This window comes from Megalops cyprinoides, chromosome 15 (genome assembly GCF_013368585.1).
Source record: "Megalops cyprinoides isolate fMegCyp1 chromosome 15, fMegCyp1.pri, whole genome shotgun sequence".
NCBI lineage: Eukaryota > Metazoa > Chordata > Actinopteri > Elopiformes > Megalopidae > Megalops > Megalops cyprinoides.
Genome location: NC_050597.1, coordinates 19,759,552 through 19,780,863, shown reverse-complemented (window position 1 = coordinate 19,780,863; position 21,312 = coordinate 19,759,552). Strand labels below are relative to the sequence as shown.

Sequence of the window (21,312 nt, the reverse complement as noted above, 5' to 3'; positions counted from 1 at the left end):
CCCCCTCTGTCCCCCAGTCTCTGTCCCTCCCTCCCTCCCTCCCTCTCTCTGTCTTTCTCAGGGAGGATGGATGGTAAGGAGTCCTTGCAGGCCAGTGTAAATTCCTCCTACGTGGCCACCACTCAGTCCTCCATGCATGAGGAAGACGAGGTGGAGAGTGGGGGTGAGGTGGGCGATGGGACCCCTCTGCTGCCAGGAGAGCACCCAGCCGGGCCGCTAGCCACCCGACACCACCCGGAAGACACCTACTGCATGGTTTATTTTATCTTCTTCATCCTGGGCATTGGCTCCCTGCTGCCCTGGAATTTCTTCATCACCGCTAAACACTACTGGTTGTTCAAGCTGAGCAACAGCTCTGACCCCAGGGGGAAGGAGGTTCCTCGTTCTGACCTCAGTGTAAGTATGGAGGGTTGGGGCTGACCTCTCACCTCTGACCTATCAACTGTTGTCCTCAGCTCTATTTCTGGAATGAGCTGTCTTTCTCACCTGTTTGATTTCCTGCTGCACTTATCCTTATTCACCACGCGCGCACACACACACACACACACACTCCCCACCACCCCCCCCTGTAATTGGGCCCTTACCTCCAGGACTTAAAAACACTTGTCAAACTCTGCTCAGATAAACACATTTTCAAAGCTCCCAGACAAAGCTGAAGTGTCAGTTTAATGAAAGAGCTCAGGGCAGTCATTTTCAGATGGGCACGGAAGGAGGGGGGGGGGGGGGACTCCAGGGTCACAGTGCAGGGAGATGTGATACACGTACGTGAGTCAGGCTTGAGCCAGGACAGTCCCATGACACGAGCACAGCACTGAGGCTCCTTTCAGATCACAGACACAAGCCCCTTAAGACAGGTCCCTGTCATTCCAGTTCCACTGCGAGAGAGAGAGAGAGAGAGAGGGAAGGAGCCAGAGGAACAAATAGCAAGGCAGAGTTGGGGGGAAATGTTTTTGTCGGCCTTTAACATAACAACAGGTAAATGAAGCAGGAATAGAAGCTTTTGCGAAGTTTGTCTGATTCTCTGTTGCCAGTAAACTGTGTACTGATTAGAAAGATACGGAGAGATGTTGTTTTGGTTTCCCTGCTCACTAATCAGATCATCTGCCTCTCAGTGCCCTGGTCTTGGGAAATGTTTCAGCTGTCGCAAAGGGCATCAAAAAGCATGCAAGTGAATTCAGGTCACCATTTCGAGTCACACACCATTGGAGCAGGGGGACTTTAACATGGAGAGCCTTTCTCTCCAATAAGTTCAACATCTCTGTAGTCTTTCTCCTGGAAGTAACTGAAGCCCTGAAACTCAAAGACTGCAGCATGTGGAGTCCCAGAGTTACAACAGTGATTTTCAACTCCTTTGTTAGTATTCTCAGTGGCCTGTTTTGCTCCAGTTTGTCTCGATGTTTTGGGAGGATCCCCACACCCCCACACTCTCTTGTTGCCACTGGTCAGCACGGCAGTCCTAAAACAGAGCAGGCCAAGGGTGACAGACCCGTGACTGCGCAGGTGCCACGCAGAGTTGAAACGAACTCTGAAATCTGTCACTACTGCGTATTTTTTTAGCTCTGGCTGTCATCCTTCTGTTTCCGTCACACTACTAGATTCAAGAGCGAACTTCCTTTTTTTCTCCCCCTCTCGTAAGGGGAAAAGAGGAAGAAGAGAGGCTTGAGAAGGATGTGTGTGTGCTCACATCATGTTTATTATAGTTTTCTCCAGCCTTGCGTTTCACTAATAGGTCATCGTTCATTTCTTTCTCTTACTCCTTATTCATTTTATCACCTGCATTCTGCATTGTTCCCTTCAGAGCTTTGTGAAAAATTGCTTTTAAACGCAGAATGGGGGACTCTCAATAGTAGGGTAAGAAAAAAGGTCAAGAAGTTGAAAGATTTCTGATTTCACGTTGAATTACGGCTTTACCACAAAGAAGTCTGTTGTTCATAGATCGTGCATGACGCACATATGCTTAAAAAACACAGATGATAGTTGTGATACCTACACAGACCTTTAAAGCTTATTAGTGCAGTAACCCCCATGGAAGTCCCCCAGCCCACCTCCTCTTCCAAAGGTTTCCTCTACAGAAGCCTCCTATATCAGGAAGTTAAGAAGTCTTTGTTCATAGACATCTGTGACTGTGTCCCTCCATTGTACAGGACTGACAGAAAAGTTAGAAACAAAATATTAGGGCAAGGTTTTTCCCCTTTATATAACTCTGCTTGGAGTGGCCACTGATGCCCTTTTTCTTTCTCACCACAACAACTTCTACACTTGTGTAGGAGTGCTAAAGCAAACACGTTGCTCACATGTACTCGCTCACAGCCGATTGCTGTTTTTCGAACCACAAGTAACACAGTGCACCAGAGTGAACTGGGTGCTCATTGGAGGATATCATAAATCGCACTGTGACGGAGAGTGGTGACACAAGGAGACCCTGGCTGACCCGCCCACCCCTGTGCCTGGCGGAACCGAGCCAGTCTGTTCCGCCGCTGTGAACTCCCTGCCGCTGTCAGCGCATGACACGGCCGGTGCAGAACCAGGGCCATAGGGCTCAGCATGCACTCCCAGAGTGCCTTGCCATGTGAGCCACTCAGGAGCCCAAGATACCGGTTTTTAAACTAATCGTTTTATATTCTTTGATGACAAAAAACAAACCCAGTTACAACTCTGAGCTCAAAGATGCCTGCAGCTGTCATTGTTTTATGCCAGGCAAAAAAGTACATACCAATTCAGGGTCCGAAAGTAACACCGGCCAGCTGCAAATTCAGGTGAATTTTGTCTTTGGTGGGTTAAAGTTCCTGGTACACTAGCCACTCTGGCAGGAGGTGCTTTTTGCGTTAAAAAAATTAAATGATCGTGGCCTGCTGTGTTAGTCAGAACCCTTGCAAAATGCAAGATGCCCACATATATGCCTCTTTCAGTCCGGACAGGACTTCAGTCTGTCTGCAGTGTTTCAGGATAACTGTGAGAGAGCCATGCATTGGGTTCCTAACTGTCTTTTTCTGTTTTGCTTGTGTTTCAGGACTATTTTGAGAGTTACCTGGCCATCGCCTCCACTGTGCCCTCAGTTCTCTGTCTGGTACTCAACTACCTCCTCGTCAACAGGTATGTCGCCTATCCCCACCCAGTCACCATTACCTGGCCTTACATGACCACCCTGACCCAAACATTCCTCTCACAAAGAACAAGAACTCTACAATAAATAGATACAGTGGGTCAGTAGACCTAATTTTGGAACCTAGGACAGAATTAGCTGATGAACCTTAAGATTTCTGGCCTTTTCACATTTTTGCCTCTCGAAAGTTTAGAGTCACATGATGAAATGAGCTATCTACCTTTATGGAGTCATTATCAGTGCTATATCCCCAAATACACAGACATGAGATACTATGCCAACCTTTGCTGATATCCTGATATTGTACAATAATGAGATCATCAGCTTACTAATCAAGGTTACTGGTCTGTGCATGGTACTCTGTGGAGGTGGTTTTAGTGAATTCCAACTGTAAAGAGATTTCTCTCAGAAAGATCATGAGTACAGTAGGTCTTTTAGCCATGGATTACCAGCTGATTCAGATCTGTGAAAATGAGTTTGAGTTAAAGTTTTAAATACTAGTTAAGTCTTGACAAGATAATGCATGTAGCAACAAGGTCAGAGATTTTTTTTTTGAAATACTGAGAGAAAATTATATATACTAATGCAAGAATTAAGGAGAATATTTACATACACTGTGAATCAGGCTCTTGGCCAGTCTCCTCACTGTTTATGGGCTGTGAATGCATCGGGTACGAGTTCTGAAAGGCTCTTGTGTCTCTGCTGTGCAATTCAGCCATTTGTAGGAAACTCTCTTTCATTGGTAGGCATGGTATACAAATTCAAAATCAGTTCTTCGTCGCCTAATATGGAATAGTCATGGTCTAATTGTCCTGCCATGTCAAAACAAAATGTTCTTTTACTCTGCTGCTGGTTAAAGTGTTAGACCCGAACACCATCGTGTCACCCTTCCCCATCTCTGTCTGTTTCATGGCTGTGAGTTCAATTGGATTTAACTGGAAAGCACTCGCTTCACATTAACACTGTGATAAAAACAAGAAAAAGGCAGCTTGTTTCGGGTGTGCTTAGGCTAGGCTTCTGCCACAACAGTGGCGTGAATGATATCCAGAATAAGATTCTGGTGAGTAAACTTTGTGTAAATATAGCACGGAATCCTCCCTAACATTTGAAATGATGCTGTATCTGGAGACCAGTCTATTTAATTTGTTGTACTGTCACTGAGAAATTCAGTCCTTTCCCACACACATTTTATGGGCTGCATATATAATTATAATGTATGTATCCTGTGTTGTTGTGTTGTTGTTTGTTATAATAAATAATAATGTGCTTATTATTTATTCAATTGCTTGGCAGTTGCCTTTATCAAGGGAAAATTACTGAAGTTAAATTTTACATTATTCGCCTGGGTAGTTTCTGAAGCTAGTTCGGGTTAAGTACCACAGCCTTCCAGAGAATGGAACCTGCAGTCATACAAGCCATGTTCCCAAGCAACAGTGCCATTAAAGTGCACTTACAGTCAGCCATTTGGCTCACTCTCCTATCCAGAACTGCTTACAAAGCCAAGTATTCGTTAGTATATCATTAGTATCAATAAGTGAGCAATGGCAAATACACATTGGAAGTCTCTTTTGGATGTTCCTCCATTTGCCTGCAGGGGGCAGCATTGCAGAGAAATGCATGATGGCATTTTTGTTCGCAGGCTGTCGCCCTCGGTCCGGATCCTCACCTCGCTCTTCATGATCCTGGCCGTGTTCGCCGTCACCACGGTGCTAGTCAAGGTGGACGTTTCCGGGTGCAGGACCCAGTTCTTTGCAGGGACACTGGCCAGTGTGGCTCTGGTCAGTGGGGCCTCTAACCTCTTTTCTGGCAGCATCTTTGGCATCAGCGGACACTTCCCCATGAGGATCTCTCAGGCACTCATATCAGGTACACAGACCAGCCAGAGCAGCATGCAGTTGTTGTAGAACTGTCCAAATGCACTGTTTGTCAGGCTAGAAATATTTCTTTTTCTCTCCTTTCCATTCTGTCTATTCTCCTGTCTCTTCCTCCCTCCCCATTTCTCCCGTTCACTCTGTGTGTCCCCTTTATCTCTTTCTCTTTTCCCCTCTCTCCATATTCCTCCATCTGTCTCTCTCTCTCTCTCCCTCTCCTCTCTGACCCAGGTCAGGCGATGGGGGGCACTCTCAGTGCAGTGGCCGCAGTGGTTGATCTTGCGGCCGCCAGCGATGTAACAAACAGCGCTCTGACCTACTTCCTGACTGCTGACTTCTTCATCCTGCTTTGCATCATCATGTATTTGCTGCTGCCTAAACTGGCATATTCAAGGTCAGTGCTGCCCAGACTCCCTCATACTCTGAATCAGTGCTGCCCAGACTGCCTCATACTCTTGGTCAGTGCTGCCCAGACTTCCTATTTCTCTCGGTCACTGCTGCCCAGAGTCTCTCATACTCTCAGTCAGTGCTGTACTAATGTTGTTAGAACTACTGACTGCCAAACTCTCAGTCAAACAGTGCTGTAATAACGGGGGTACTTTTATTACCTTCTACTCCAGCTACAAACACTGTCTGTCTCTGTCCGTTTGTTCCCGTGTGTTATTGGCTGAGCACAGTCAGCTGGCAGAGAGTGTGAAAAAGAGAAATGAGAGCAGAAGGTTGAGAGACCAGCAGAGTCTCATCCACAGTGGTCAGGAAAACCACAGTTAAGTGAAACTCACTGGCTATCGAAGCCAGTCACCTCCTTCAGTTTGATTAATGCATTTTCTGTTCCATACCACTGGTAGTTTTTTTTTTTTTAAGGAATGAAATGTACTGTTGTCAAGAAAAACCCTACACCTACCAATAGGGAAGTGTGCCAAGGGTTAGAAGTGAGTGGGGTTCTCAGCTGTACCAGCAGCATACAGGAATTATTGACAGGTGTGCACATAAATTGCTTGTGGAGCTTGTTCGTCTCCCTCTTTGTGTTTGTTTGTATCCAAGGGTGTGTGTGCGTGCGCCTGTCTCCATAAGGAGATGTTTTAATGGGTTCAAGGATTTTCATAGCTAAGCGAGAAAAAGAGCAGGTTGCAGTTCTCCTAATCACCACATGGAGGCAGCAGAGGAGCAGCTGTGATTGCTTTTGTACTTGGCAAGGCTGTTTTCTCATGTAGAGCTTTTATTTCCTAATTTTGTTTCTCCTCTTTGGGAAACAAATCAGAGCAGTCATACAGTGGAGACAGTCTGCCAAACAAGGTATTGACACGTTGATATAATGATGTCAGCTGACATCAGTCCAGTCAGTGCAGCAGGAAAACAACTTGATAGTGCTTGTCCCTCAGTGTCTAGCCAGTAAGACCCCTCCTTTATCAGATGCAATCAATTGTCTTTCCTTGCACTGCACTCAGTCAGTCAAAGTATTTGTTCACAGTGGGGTTTCAAGAGTAACCACATTTAGCCACAATGAAATTATCGTAAGAAATGCACCACAAAAAAGTAATCCTGTTGTTTGGATTTACAGGCCAAGCCTCTGCAGTTGGGCAAAACATAATTACATATGAATTACACATGTGGTGGTAGGTATAATAGGCTTTTAGGTTTCAATCGTGTTTTTTATTGACTTCTTTTCAGAGAAACAATAAAGCTTTATTTTATTCTGTTATTTAGGTACAGTATTTATTCATGGTCATTTGTTTTGTTTCGGTCTAGCACCACAGTGCTGTTTCAAGAGTAAAGCCTTTTATCACTCACACAACCTATTTTGCATAATCCTAAAGACTAAAGTGTTATTCTGCCCTTTGCCGTATTATGAAGATGATAACCAACAGGGTGATTCTCCACTTAGACAGCTGGGTGTGACGTGCTAAATACACCAAAGCATGTTCACGTTTTATATGTTGTTCATGGACCGAGTTCCTTCTGGGTCATATTTCAGTTCATTTTGGTAATTACAGTCACACAGAGGCTGCTTCCTGCCATTTACCATCTCTAGGTTTAGTGCTCTCTGACACAGTGGCTAAAACCTTGCAGGCTTTTTTGGCAAATTCTTCACATACCTTGTGTTCATACCAAGAGAAACCAGGCCCTGTGGCCAGCAGTCAAGTAAGGTCTGTGCTTCTGAGATGGACTGCGAACCCGTTATCCCTGTCATCTTCACGAACTGGAAACACATTCATTGTCCGTAACCCATTTTTCATAGCTTTCCTTCCCTCCCTCCCTCTTTCTGTTTATCCCTCACTCTGCATCCCTCTCCCTCCTTCTCTCCCTGTCTCTGTCTCTTTCTCTCTCTTTCTCAGGCACTACATGCTGGCAGCGACCTGTAGCAGCAGTGGCGTTCTGTCTGAGGGGCCGTCCCCATGCAGAGAAGCGGAGGGGCACGGGAGATCGGGCGGGGCATCGGGCGCGGTCACCATCCCGCCCCTCAAGCCCATTCTGAGGAAGACGTGGGTGCTGGGGCTGTGCGTCTTCTATGTGTTCTTCATCTCCATCATCATCTTCCCAGCCGTGTCCTCAGGGATCGAGTCTGTGCAGAAGGACTCGGGCAGCCCCTGGACAACCACCTATTTTGTTCCGCTCACCAGCTTCTTTCTGTACAACGCTGCAGACTTCTGCGGGCGGCAGGCCACGGCCTGGCTCCACATCCCCGGCCCCACCAGCCGGGCCCTGCCTGCGCTGGTACTCTCACGCACCGTCCTGGTCCCGCTCTTCATGTTCTGCAACTACCAGCCCCGGGACCACCTGCACACTGTCCTCTTCCACCACGACCTCTTCCCGGTGGTGTTCGTGTCCCTGCTGGGCCTCACCAACGGCTACCTGGGCACCCTGCCCATGATATACGGGCCGAAGGTGGTGCCGCGGGAACTGGCCGAGCCCACCGGCGTCATCATGTCCTTCTTCCTCACACTGGGCCTGGCCGCAGGGTCGGCCTTTTCGGTGCTCATCGTCCACTGTATCTGACCAGAGGAAGAGGGGGGACCGCCGGACTCTCCAGCCCTGGACACCAGGCCCAGCGAATGCACTCTGTACACAGAGCACCCAAGAAGGGACAGTCCCTGTGTTGATATGACTGTGTCTGCATGTGCAGGGCTCTCCAGACTGCAACTTGGAGTGGAGTGGAGTGCCAGTTCTCCATCATGCAGTGTGCAGCCAGAACCACTGATCTGTTTGTTGATGGTGCAGTGATCCTCTATAAAAGTGGAGAGGTAGCTATAGAGGTCAGTGCACTTGCACAGCCCAGTATTTACAGCATGGGCAGTCAGTGGGCAGGTATTCATTCCCATCATGCACTTTACCTGACTGCTTGACTGCCACTCACAGTAGGACTTACCACCAACTATTTTATAGTGTCTTTAATAGATGTTTTATTGATTTTAATAAGATTTGGTCATTTTGTGATGGTTGTGCCAGTGGGCCAGGTTTAGCTATGCTATGGGAATAAAGTCCACCCTTTTAACTTTTTTATCAGGTAGTGAAGCTGATAAATGAATTGTCTGACAATCAGTATTTCTTTACCAGTATTGTACTGCAGTCTTTCAGGTTTCCAGAATAAAAATTGAATAGGAATGAAAAAGATTACTTTTACTTTTGTCTCTTTTCCAGATAAGTAGGTGTTTGAGTAGCTATAAAAAGAACAGACCGTTACATTGTTAGGATGCAACTCAGTTTTAAGATAAATACATTTTCTGTCATTGTTGTTGTCTTCTTCGTTTCTTAATGGTTACTAGTTTTGCTGTGCTAATTTGTGGGTACAACAGCACACAGATAAGTTCATCAAGAAGGACGAGTCTAGTCCTGGCATCACTTGCCATTAACACCACCTTTTTATTGAAATGCCAGACAATGTATGTGGCGTCCTGTTTGGAACCAACTATTCAAATCACTACAAGAGGCTGATCATGCAGGTTTCTTGAAATCACACGACACTCTGCATATTTTTGTTTTGTATTGTCTGCAAAGGCACTCACCTACAAAATCTATATCTATATCCAGGTTGGATACACGCAAAATGATACCCTGTAGAAACCTCTGTTGGATTGCCCTCTAAACCTTTCACCTTGGCTTTATAATTTCACCACTTTTTGTCCCGTTTTCCCTTCTCTCCTTCTATCTAACATCACCACTCGACTCCCCCGGGTAGTGTTCCCGCTTGTCTGGTCAGTTTTTCTATGTTTTTGTTAATTCTACCCATTCCTTTACTGCAATAGATTTCTTTCACATTGTTTACAATAAAACCACGTTTCTTTTAAGTTGTTGTCGTGTCTTTTATTTGTGCGGGTAAAACGGGGCCCAATGATTATTGGAACTCTCTTTCTCAGGTGATTTTTAGAGATCGGATGAAAGCAATCCGACCCCCATTTATTTGAATTCAACAGATTGCCTCTGTATTCCGCTCTTAAACTAGACTGCTTGTTTACGGACATCACTACATCAGTCGGTGAGCGTATTCGCCGTTCTTTTTCTTTTAGATTCTACGATTTGATGTTTGTCTACCATGAGACCATCCTAATGATAAAAACCCAGAAACCTTTAGAACATAAAGTGTTCGCCCCCCTCCTCCCAATATAAATAGAAGGAAACAGTTTCTAATAACGAATTTAAAATAGATTAGTTTAAATATAGAATGCTATTTAATCTGTGCAATAAATTTGTCATGGAACGTACAATTTTTTTTATATTTATAACAAACAACGGACGGAACCGGTATTTTAAAAAGTCTGCACGCTTTTGATTGGTACGGAATTACCTCTTCATGCCCCCCCCCCCCCCCCCCCCCTTTTTTTTTTTTTTTTGGAGCACCACGCCTGTTTGCCTTAGCCAATTTTCCTCCTCCCCCAACTCAACTATTTATGTCTGCCCAGCTCCGAGCTCAATTTAAAAGTGTGGCGTTGGAAATAACAAACACTTGTGTTGCGGGTTCGCTCTTAAGCAGTCATTGCTTCGTCCTCAGGCATAGGCGTCCAGGTCAGTATATTAACATACGACGTATGATCAAATGAAACAGATCCAAACGGTTCGGACATAGATGCTGCTCCAGCATCAGGTGGATACGGAAGTTCTTATCACCGAGAATAATTTTGCATGTTAGCAGATGTTGCCGTGCCTTTAATGCAACGATGTAGGTTATTGTGTCAATGAAGTGACGTCTAATTGTAAGTGCATTACACGCAGCCACGTATCTTACTTAGAAAAAAGGCGGTGAAAGTACATCTAATGTTCTGAACATGAAATTGTAGTCTAATAATAATATTATTGCGCTGTAGGCTATAATGTGTACGAAATAAGCGGACAGTAACTGTTTGGAGCTACTCCTTTTATTTCAGACTTTCTTCTTTTTTTTTGTTCGTCTGAGCGTCGGGCTTGTTAACGGTGAGCGTGTGGTTGCCCATTTGTGTTGAATTGGCCAGTGTTTACTATTTAGCTGTTCATGTTTTGCCGTTTTTTCTCGATGCACTAGTATAGAAATGGTAGTTCTTCAGAAGAAAAAAGTCCGTACCATAGGCTGAAATGATTAATAATGTTCAGCCTTAACAGTGAAAGAGAATAAAACAAATGCTGTTAATGCTCAAGCGGTATTTTTCTCTTTCGTTGTTTTTACTTTGTGCAGACTGCCTTTAGGCCACCAAAACAAACGGCGTTTAAAAGGAGCTGAACAGTGAAATGAAGTGATGTTAGAAGTTAGGTCATCACGCATGACCGTTGCATCAACATTGTTGGCTAAACTCAATCTTGTATACGACCGTAATCGTGACAGAAAGTAAACAAATTGTGAAACTATTTCTTAAACTGGGCAGGGAAACCATATAAGTGAAGCCAGTGTTTGGCAGAAGATACTGTAAACTTTAAGAGTTCTCAAAAAGTTGTGTGTGTGCGCGCGCGCGCCCGCGAGAAAGTGGGGGATTAGGCAGTTGCTGGTTTTATGGGAGGAATTCCTTCTGGAAACGCTGGTTTTCCTAATGGAGGTCTTTTGTATTCTTTCAGTTCAGGGGCTAGGTGTATGCCCTCAGCCCACATCCCATTCTAATGGGTGTCGAATGAGTTGTTGCTTATGTTGATATGAACTGCAGGGTATTTGTTAGGCTATGCATTGTAGAGTGTTATTTTTTGTGCAGATGTCTCCTCTTTCTCCCCTGCTTCATAATAGCACGCACAAACAGAACTTTTGCTCACACACAGTCTGATTTTCCACATCAGTATCTGCTGGTGGTTGTCTACAAATGTTTTTTGGAAGAACCAGTGTTTTCTCCATGTTTCAAAAAGAGGTTGTCCCCCCCCCCAGTTCAGCAATGACCTGCCTTCACAAGATCCCTACTCCCACACACACACGCTCTTCCTGACATCTGGAGCCTGTCCTTCCCTCCTAGTGTCATCCCTAGCTTCCTGTCACCTCCATGATGCTGCCGGAAGAAGAGGTTACGTTTGATGAGGGCGTCGGGGTGGACCAGCCCCTCTCTGACTCCGATGATGCCATTTCGTGCTTCAACATGCCGGGCCCCACCCTCACCTTCCAGAAGCTGACGTACTGCGTCCCTGAGACCAAGGGCCCACTCCACAGGAAGGTGGGCGAGAAGGAGATCCTTAAGGGTGTCAGGTGAGACCTTTGACCTTTTTCAGCTTGCCTTTTTAAAAAAAATCAGTATATGATTATGATTACATTGCTTAGCCGGATTTCTTTTCCAGAGCAACATGCATAGCTTACAAATTTTATGTGTTATCCAGCTATACGCATTTTTCTGTTGTGTAATTGTCCAGTTGTCACAGTTGTTACTTCTGTTAATGCATGTGCTTCGACAGGGGCTTGCATAGTTGTGAAAGGGCTATGAAAGGGACTGGAAACCCCCTGGGGGTGCTGTCATTAAATTTGCTCTCAAAATTTATATGTTGAAGGGGTACTTGGTGTGATTAGGTTTACTTCGCTAAAGTTGAATGGGGCTGGGTGTAGATTGGGGGTCGTTAAAACGTTAGCGTTAAGGATACTGTTGGAAACCATCTTTATACTGCTTAGGCAACCAGAGAGCACAGCTTGAGGATCATTTGATCATTCTGCATGAAGTAAATGCTATAGTGGCAGCATTTTGACTGAGCACTGTCCAAAAATGAGGGGGAGCAAATGTGAGCTAAATTCCATTATTTCATAAGCTCACCAATATTTTAAGTCATTGAAGTACGACTGAAACTTAGACTTCCCCTGGACCCTGTCCCCTGCCATATCTTGAACTGTACACAATGGTAATTGGTTCCGAATAACCTCAGATTCCTGGTTAGTGCAGGAATCGTGGACCCACAGTCTCCCTCAAATATATATATGGGAGGTTGAGTTTCAGCCCTGTGATTGGTTGTAAGTGTGGCTGCTCTCCTTTTCCAGCGGGATCATGAGGCCCGGAATGAACGCCATCATGGGCCCCACGGGAAGCGGGAAGACCTCGTGAGTTTAAACCGGTGCCGACCCTTGGGGTCATCGTTGTCGTGGTGATGTGGTCATACAGATGCTGCTGTTGCTGTGCAGCACTGTAGCCGTGGCCTTGCAGGAGGCCTGCTGTCAGATAAGAACGGTACACACGGTGTCGCACAATCATTTTGACCTCGACCTTTGTCCTGAATTGCACTTATTCTCGGCAAACAAGATGTAACCCCAACCCCTACCCTCCACTCCAGCTCATGGTCATTGACCAGCGTTAGGTCGGCGTGACCCCCGGGATCATATTGATTAGTAAATATGCATGCACATTTTGACAGTGTTATCAGGCTCACCCCTACAGATCTTAACCACTTCCCTCCCCCTCCCCCAAATCCTTAAAACAGAATGGACCTGCTCCTCCCCCGCCCTCCTCTTCAGTATAGTCACTTCTTTTCCACCCCCACCCCCCTTCACATCCATACACATTCAGATCAGCTGCAGTCATTTTATCCCAGATTGAATGATTTTTTTGTGCTGCAGAACACAGAAGATCATTAAAGACTTCACTTTATCACTGCTCTCATGCTCTTTCACTGTTTCTCTCTCTCTCTCTCTCTCTCTCTCTCAGCTTCCCTCAGTCACCTCAAATCAGTGTGCAAACTTTAATATGAGTGGTTGATGGTGGTTATTTGTTCTTGCGAAATATTCTGGCCTGTCCATGGAAGTGTCCACATTGACACAAGAGCCAATTGGTGTTGCCAAAACATAGTTTCCTCTGTCCTACAGCACTTGTCTGTTTCCATGCCTGCTCTACAGAAACCATGCCTCTTCTGTCTCCCCCTGCAGGCTGCTGGATGTCATTGCCGGTCGGAAGAATCCTAATGGTTTGCGCTCGGGTCAGGTGATGGTGGACAACGTGGTGGTGACCTCTGACCTCAAACTCAGCTCTGCCTATGTGGTCCAGGTGAGAGGGGTGTTGTGATGTAGGGATGCCAGGATTCCACATCGGCTTTTCTCTGTGGGACCATAGAGGCTCTGAAGTTTACAACTCTGTAATATTCAGAAAAATGTGTATTTGTATATAGTATTTATACAGGATGTGTGCCAGCTTTCTGTTTTTCAAGCAGACTTTGAGTACAGTTTTACATGATTATCTCTCTAAGCATTTTCAGTGTATAACTCACTGAAAGTGTGCAAATGGCTGCCAACTCTCTCCCTCCCTCTTTGACGGTCTTTCTCTCCGCACCTGACAGGATGATGTTCTGATGGGCACTCTGACAGTGAGGGAGAACCTGGCCTTCTCTGCCAACCTGCGTCTGTCTCGCCAGGTCTACTCCTCCTCGGACAAGACAATGAGGGTCAACGAGGTCATCCGAGAGCTTGGGCTCAAGGACTGTGCAGATACCAAGGTGCCACACAGACACACACTCTCACTCTCACTCTCATACACTTTACCACACACTGATCTGTTATATCCTGTTTTCTTCTGAGCAGATTGGGACAGAGTTTCTGCGGGGTGTGTCAGGGGGAGAGAAGAAGAGGTGTAGCATCGGCATGGAGCTCATAACCTCCCCCTCCCTCCTCTTCCTGGACGAGCCCACCACAGGGCTGGATGCCAACACCGCCAACTCCATCATCAAACTGCTGAAGAGGTAACCGCATTTATCTGTCTGTTTTCATGAGGTGACACACCTGTCTCTTTGTATCTCTCATTACATACCATTCCCTATACATACCTGTCTGCAGTCACCTGTCTTTGCTTACTGGACCCAAACACACTTTAATGTTCAGTGTATTTCCTATACTAAACTTCATTATTACCCTTTTCTGAAGGCAGATACCTGTGTATATTTCTACTCAAATGTTTGCTTGTGTACTGTGTACAGTACCTGCCTGCATGCTTTTGTATGAGTCTGGCTGCCTGTCAGTGAAGTTTGAGCACTGTGCATGAGATGAACCTGACCCACGTGACAGTTTCAGACCCACCTGGGTAAAGATCTAGTCTTGGCTTCTCTTTTCCAGGTGACTGGGATGGCTGGGTGACTGTGTTTACTGTGCTCTCCTACACGCCAGTAGGCACTTGTAACCACCACTCTGCCTAGCACACAGCATCAGGTCACGCTGTTCTCTTACAAAGCTTGTCTTCCTGCTTTCTCCCTACAGGCTGTCCAGGAAAGAGAAGACCATCATCTTCTCCATCCACCAGCCCCGGTTCTCCATCTTCCGCCAGTTTGACCACCTCACCCTCATGAACAAGGGAGAGATCACCTACGCCGGGGCTGCCAACAGGGCTGTGGACTACTTCCAGGAACTGGGTGAGACAGAGATGGTGAAACGCATGAAAAATGTTGAAAAAAATGCATTGAGTCTGGACACAACAAAGGAGCTGAATCCGCTCACAGTGTGTACCCTTAAGGCTTGACACAGCCATGACAAATCCTTCTCCAGCACTTGGCCACTATAGCATTTTAGGATGGGTTTCCATTTGGGCATGGGTTCAAGTGCTAAGTTACACTTGAGGAATCTCTCTGTGCCTATGACTGTATTACAAAGCATTTTAGGAGCCCAGCTCTCTCCTATCGCATACTGAAGAGTGTCCCTCCCCTGTCAGCTCAATGGGGAGTACTGTATGTATATGCTCACAGCCACCAGGGGCTGAATTTCTGTTCTATCAATCTGCTTTGTCTGTCAACTCTGCTGTGAATATTTAAAGAGACCAGCGGATGAAATAAAATAACATGCAACTGTATCGTGCAGATATTGTGCAACCATATATTGGGGCACAGAAACATGACGGTACGCATCATGGAGCTGAAGAATGATGCACAATACCAGCTGCACTCTGTGTCTTATATTTATGTTGCTGATCTTTACAGAATACATTTGAAATGCAGTCTTGGTTTTAATTACATTGTATGAACAGCAGAGGGTGCAATAAACAAGGTATTCAATCTTGTGTAGCCATACTTTATGGCTTGCAGTGGAAAGCACAGTTTAAAATTCAGAAAGCTGACTTGTCATTTATTTTAGAAATCCTTATGGGAAGAGACTTCATAATTTGCACTTAAATAATACATTATGTTTACAGATTTAACAAGAAATTGTTAAACACTGCTTTGCACATTTTATATCTCGGGAATAAAAAGGGAATGTTGTTGAGTCATAATTTGTTTCCCTTCAGGTTCTGTTTAGAATATCATGATGGTGTCAAACCATGATCCCAGTATTGCGTATCAATCCAAACTGCGAACTGTTGCATTCCTATTAATAATCCTTCAATTCATGCTGTTTTCATAGGCAACTTTATTGTAAGGAATGGATCACACTGTTTTCAAGCTGATGTTTTTTTGTTTTTTTTATTTTTTTTTTTTTTGACACGCAGGGTACAAGTGTGAGACGTTTAATAACCCTGCTGATTTCTTCCTGGACATTATAAATGGAGACATCAGCCCCAAACCGGACTCTCCTGGTGCAGGTCTGCACTTCAGATGCCATTTTCTCAGTCTTATTTTTGTCAAAGGCCTACTCCTGATGTAGGCAAATGCATATCTGTGGTGACTGCAGACAGTCAGATATAGAAATGAAGAGTTAAAGATGCCTTAGGTTTCTGGAGTATCTGTGTCCAAGTTCATGCATTGATGAGATCTCTTCTATCTTGGTTTTGTGTGGGTGCTATAGTATACTACACACAGTTTGAACACTGTACAGATGATGGACTCCCCTCTGCTCTTTGCTGTTTCACACACCTCTCTCCCTCTCTGTGTCCAGATGCGCAGACGCAGCGCAGCTCCGCAGCCCCTGCGGGACACGACAACCCACTGGCCCTGCAGTACCGGCGGTCGCACCTCCACAGCCAGGTGACGGAGCAGCTGAAGAAGATGACAGAGTCAGCGGAGACCTGTGAAAAAGGGGGTGGAGAGAAGCCCTCCTATGCCACACCCTTCTACTACCAGGTATAAAGACACTTGCACAGTGCTGCTGGAGTTCATGACTCCTGTAGTTGGCTAACCGTTTGGGCATACAGTTTAACATTGTGATGTGTGCACAGTTGATTATTATATTGTGTGTATGGGTGTTATCAGTGTGCGGCTGTGCTACCACGCATGTGTTTTTACTGAATATTTGTGTGTGCACGTGGTTTTCCTCCTCAGCTTATGGTGGTGTGTGGACGCACAGTGAGAAACATTGTGCGAAACCCTCAGACCTCCTATGCCCAGCTGGCCCTCAACATCTTCTTCGGCATTCTGGTGGGGCTCATCTACTACCAGATCCCACACACCCTGCCCGAGGCCCTTCAAAACAGGTGAGCTGTCAGACAACCTCATTACTGCATGCTCATGCAAATGCATTAAGAACCTTTGGAGAATGTTAGTCTGATAAAGGTTAGTCAGTGCCAAGATCTCTGGCTTATCACAGACCATGAGTGAAGTGCTGTTCACCTTACCTCTTGCTCAGCTGTGAACCTGAGATGCTTTCACAGCAAACTGACCTGGGCTGACTGGAAGGTGGCTAGCCCCAGATATGATGGTACAGAGGTGCCCAACTTGGTTCTTGGAGGGCCAGTGTATGTGTATGCTAGTCTGGTGTCTAGCTTTCTTTGCTAATTGGCTGTATATACCTATACTGCATTTCTTTGTATAAGACCACAGTAAAATGTTGTCTTTTCCACTAAAGATACAAGCTTATCTTAAATTTTTGTCCAACATTCTAGATCAAACAAATGGCCTGCATAGTTAAGCAGCTAAGAGCAGAAGTTGGATTTAAACCCAGAGAAATTGGCCCTCTATGCAGTTATGACAACAGCATGGTCTGGAGCCAAGACAAATTCAGCAGAAGTAGCCATGCTTATCCTCTGCAAGGGATCATGGCCATAATGTCTTTTTCAGTACTTGGCATGTTCACATGTCATTGATGGCTGATCCCAGAAAACAAATTTTTTACCTGCAGCTGTGTGCTGTATCAGCAAATAATCAACATCATACACTGTAGGTGAGGCTCTATCAGTTGGAGCACAAACTACTATATTTGTTGACATTAGAGCACTCCTTTCACCTTTTAATCAGCACTATGTTTCCATGGCAATAAGTGCATGACACGTGCCCCTTTTTCCTGCAGGACGGGAGCGTTCTTCTTCCTCGTTATCAACATGGTGTTCGGAAACCTGTCTGCTGTCGAGCTCTTCATCAGCGAGAGAGCTCTCTTCATGTGAGACTCCGTCTGTGTCTCTGTGTACTGATGCTCTGAAGAGTCGTGGTGAAGATGTAGACGCACTCTAAGGTGTTGTGTTTTGTAGCTGATCTCATGTTTCCCTTTGCCTCCAGCCATGAGAACTCCAGTGGTTATTACCGAACGTCGGTCTTCTTCCTGTCCAAGGTGTTTGCTGACCTCGTCCCCAACCGTATCCTCCCTGTCCTTGTCTTCTCTGGCATCCCTTACTTCATGATGGGTGAGTCTGATCACCCTTGCCCCTGCTTCAGAACTGCCTCTATCACTACTACTTTTTATACTTTTTACTCTATCCCTAAATCCTACTGTTACAGATGAAGTACAAGTGGGTTTATATATTTAGTAGATATTGCAGATCATGAGATTTCACAGAAAAAAATGAAATCATATTAGTAACATTTATTTAGCTTTGAACTGTTTAGAAAGTAATGAGAAGAAATTCATAGCCATTGGGTCAGCATTACAACAGTGCAGCTTGTCTGAATGTCCAGCCTTCTTTCTACCTCTATCTCTCTCTCCCTCCCTACCCCACAGGCCTGAAACCAGAGGTGGACACGTTCTTCCTCTACTGTCTGACCATGAGTCTGGTGAGCCTGTCAGCAGTCAGCCTGGCCTTCCTGGTCAGTGCCAGCGTGGGCTCCTTTGCCATGGCCAATGCTCTCATTGCTTTGCCTTTCGTCTTCATGATGGTGAGTGAATCAGCTGTGAGGAAGATAACGATGATGAGGTAGCTCTGGAGCCCTGCATTTAGGCTTTGTGGGAGTGACAGTGTACGGTTTGCCTTTTGGTCCCTTTACTCAACACCCTCAACTCTGATTTATTTACTCAATTCAGTTGGCTCATACCTTCATGGGACCTTTGGTCCAGTCATAGTCCAGTGAGTTGTCTGCAGGTCTTGTTTGGTGAAGCCATGTTATGAAGGTTGACTGTTGTTTTTGGAATGAGAACTAGCTGGCATAGTCAGTGGAATATTCATCCAGATTAGTTAAAATTCACTTAGTATGTGCATAGTGTGTCTAACACAGGACCCTCAAAAACAGCCAGAGAGAACTTCATTCAGGGTCAGGTTGAGTAGTGTTTTGAGTGAGAGTTTTCTCTCTCTGATGGAAGAACTAAATTTTACATGTGGTTTTGTGATGTTGTGTTTGTGTTCAAATGTCCTGGCTCTCTGTCCCCAGGTTTTTGGTGGCTTTCTGGTAAATCTGAACTCCATGCTGAGCTGGATGTCCTGGCTAAAATGGGTCAGCATTTTCCGCTATGGACTGGAGGTCAGTTCTGCTGGAGGGTGCTGTAGGGGGGAACATTCCCTTGAATCACAGCACCCAAAGCATGCAACCTTTGTATGTGTAGATTTCAGTTATAGACATGCATTATTTTGGAGGTCAAAACGGCATATCTGGTATGACAGATATAATTGCTACCTTCTTCTCTAAATTGTGTATTCTTTTATTCTGTCCTCATAAGTTTGTGGTGTTCCAGAGCTTTTTTGCTGAACCCCCTTTTCTCTCCACATTCTAGGCCCTGACAATCAATGAAATGAAGGGACAGGTCTTCACCAGCAACTACACCGTGTGAGTGTTAATCCTTGCTCTGCCTCTAGTGGGAGAAATCATATGTACATATAATAGGACACACACTTTGTACTATATTCCTTCCCATTAATTGTTTAAGAGTAATAGAATTAAATACAGGTATGTACTGATGTAAACATTAATCCCAGATGGGCAAACCCTATTCAAGCATGCTACTTAATTCTGGCAGAGGCTGAAGAATAGCTATGTGCCCTGTAACAGCTTATGTGTGTTGTGTGTTCACCTGTGACATCTGGCTGTTGAGCTTCCTATACTGCTTTGTCCTAAGAGTGAATCCCTCTCTGGCTCTCAGACTGACAGGTGAGATGTACATGGAGGAGCAGGAGATTGACTACAGCACGTGGGGTTTCTGGCAGAACCAGGTGGCTCTGGGCTGCATCATGTGCGTGTGTCTGCTCCTCACCTACATCCAGCTGCGCAGGATCAACCGGTGGAAGTGAGGGGGGGGGGGTGTGCTGATGGACACTGCGGGCCTCCTGTAGAGTGGGCCCCAATCTCCTAGTCTGTGTGTGTGTGTGTGTGTGAGTGAAAGAGAATGTGGCTCAGTCCTTTGTTAAATCTGAGTTTTTTGGATGTGTGTTTTTTTTTTTTTAAATAAGCTTGATAAGGAGGTTTCAGACAAAACCTCCAAAACACTGGCCTATTTAAGGTAGCACCCTGACTGTGGTAGGTGGAGCTTTGCCTGGAAGGACTCTATCTGAAGCCGGGGGTGGGGGGGGGATGCCTGCTCCGACTCTGCTCCAGTTCAGCCTGGATTTGGGTCACTCTGACCCTTCAGGGTGATCTGCAAAAGTCAGGGCTTTCCTGTTACTAAGTCACCTGGATGTGACAGAGATAGTGTAACCCTCAGAAGGCCTTCAAAGATTCCTGGTCCTGTGGTCACATGCTGTGAGTGTCCACCAGCACTTACAGGCAGGTGGCTGGTTAATTCAGATGCCCACGCTGGAAGGGGTGGGGGTCTGGTCATGAACGCTATACACTTTCAGGGCTGCCCTGTTGAGGTCAGGTTGGGGGAAATTCAGGATGGTCATTCCAGTCCCAGAAGGCAGACCTGACATTCAGCAAGGTGCTGTGTTTATGGAGTCATCGTTCTAAATGAATTGGGGGGGAAAAAAACTGCAAAACTTGTATTTTTGTTTGTCATTGTGATTTGTACAGTGATTTGTGTTGATCAAATGTATAAATAATGTGACATGGAGAAGCCAGGGAACATTTTTAATAATCAGCATGAAACTGCTTTTCTCTGGAACAGTTAATCCCTCTATAAATAGTGGTTTTGATTGGAGCCAATGTGGTACTGTTATTTTTGTGCACTTCCAATGAAATTGTCTTGGCAACCAATTTTCCAGTGGTTTCAGTTGTAGAAATCAGATTCCTATCTCATTAACAGTCTCTCTATAATCTTTATTTAATGTTAACAAGATTTAAGACTTAAACTCATGTTCACCTCAGCCCTGTGTAGCAATTCACACAGGTAGAGACCAGTAAGAGAAAAATAAAATATACCTTTAGCTGAAGCAACATTGTGTTGGTTTCTGTGCTGGAAGAAACATGCAGCAACATCATTGTTCTGTCAGCTGCAAGAACAAGGATCTGACAAGTACTCTGGGGAGCAGATTCAGCAGAGTCACTGTGAACCTCAAAGGCATGAGCCTTTACATTGACTTTTAGAATAAGGCAAAGACCCAGGATGTGGTGACGTGATCACCTATGAATTCATCAGGTCACCAGTATTGTATTGGCTGTCCAGTGGTGATTGAATTAGCATGTCTTGAGTAGTGGCTGACCTTACTCCTGGTTGTTATGCTACTGTTCATCAACTGTATTCTAATAAGATCAAGGGACCATTTTGGCACACAGACATGAGTCGCAAACAATATCTTTCACACCTATGGCTGAATCAGTGCACTATCAGCTGTTAATGCACTTCTTCCCCAGGAAGGAAAATGGGAAATATGTCAAATGTGTATATGTCAAAGTCCATCATAACATTGAATTCAGTGGTTTAATTCTTTACTCCACTGAATGATACAGTTGGTAGGCCATTTTGACTTTTCAGTAAAGCATGGCAGTATTTGTCAGTTT

General features: G+C 45.2%; 2 protein-coding genes across 2 annotated transcripts; both read left to right on the top strand.

Moving 5' to 3' along the window:
* The first annotated feature begins 4 nt into the window (after window positions 1-4).
* Window positions 5-8,453, top strand: slc29a3 (solute carrier family 29 member 3). Its single transcript, XM_036546956.1, has 5 exons — window positions 5-396; window positions 3,011-3,093; window positions 4,743-4,969; window positions 5,206-5,368; window positions 7,311-8,453. Exons 1-5 carry the CDS (start codon window positions 67-69, stop codon window positions 7,969-7,971), a joined length of 1,464 nt encoding a protein of 487 aa, XP_036402849.1. The 5' UTR covers window positions 5-66; the 3' UTR covers window positions 7,972-8,453.
* Window positions 8,454-11,402: 2,949 nt separating this feature from the next.
* Window positions 11,403-19,667, top strand: abcg2c (ATP-binding cassette, sub-family G (WHITE), member 2c). Its single transcript, XM_036547262.1, has 15 exons — window positions 11,403-11,602; window positions 12,377-12,436; window positions 13,256-13,373; window positions 13,663-13,818; window positions 13,904-14,061; window positions 14,573-14,724; window positions 15,792-15,878; window positions 16,178-16,362; window positions 16,561-16,712; window positions 17,525-17,614; window positions 17,731-17,855; window positions 18,170-18,324; window positions 18,814-18,903; window positions 19,154-19,206; window positions 19,520-19,667. Exons 1-15 carry the CDS (start codon window positions 11,403-11,405, stop codon window positions 19,665-19,667), a joined length of 1,929 nt encoding a protein of 642 aa, XP_036403155.1.
* Window positions 19,668-21,312: the final 1,645 nt, after the last annotated feature.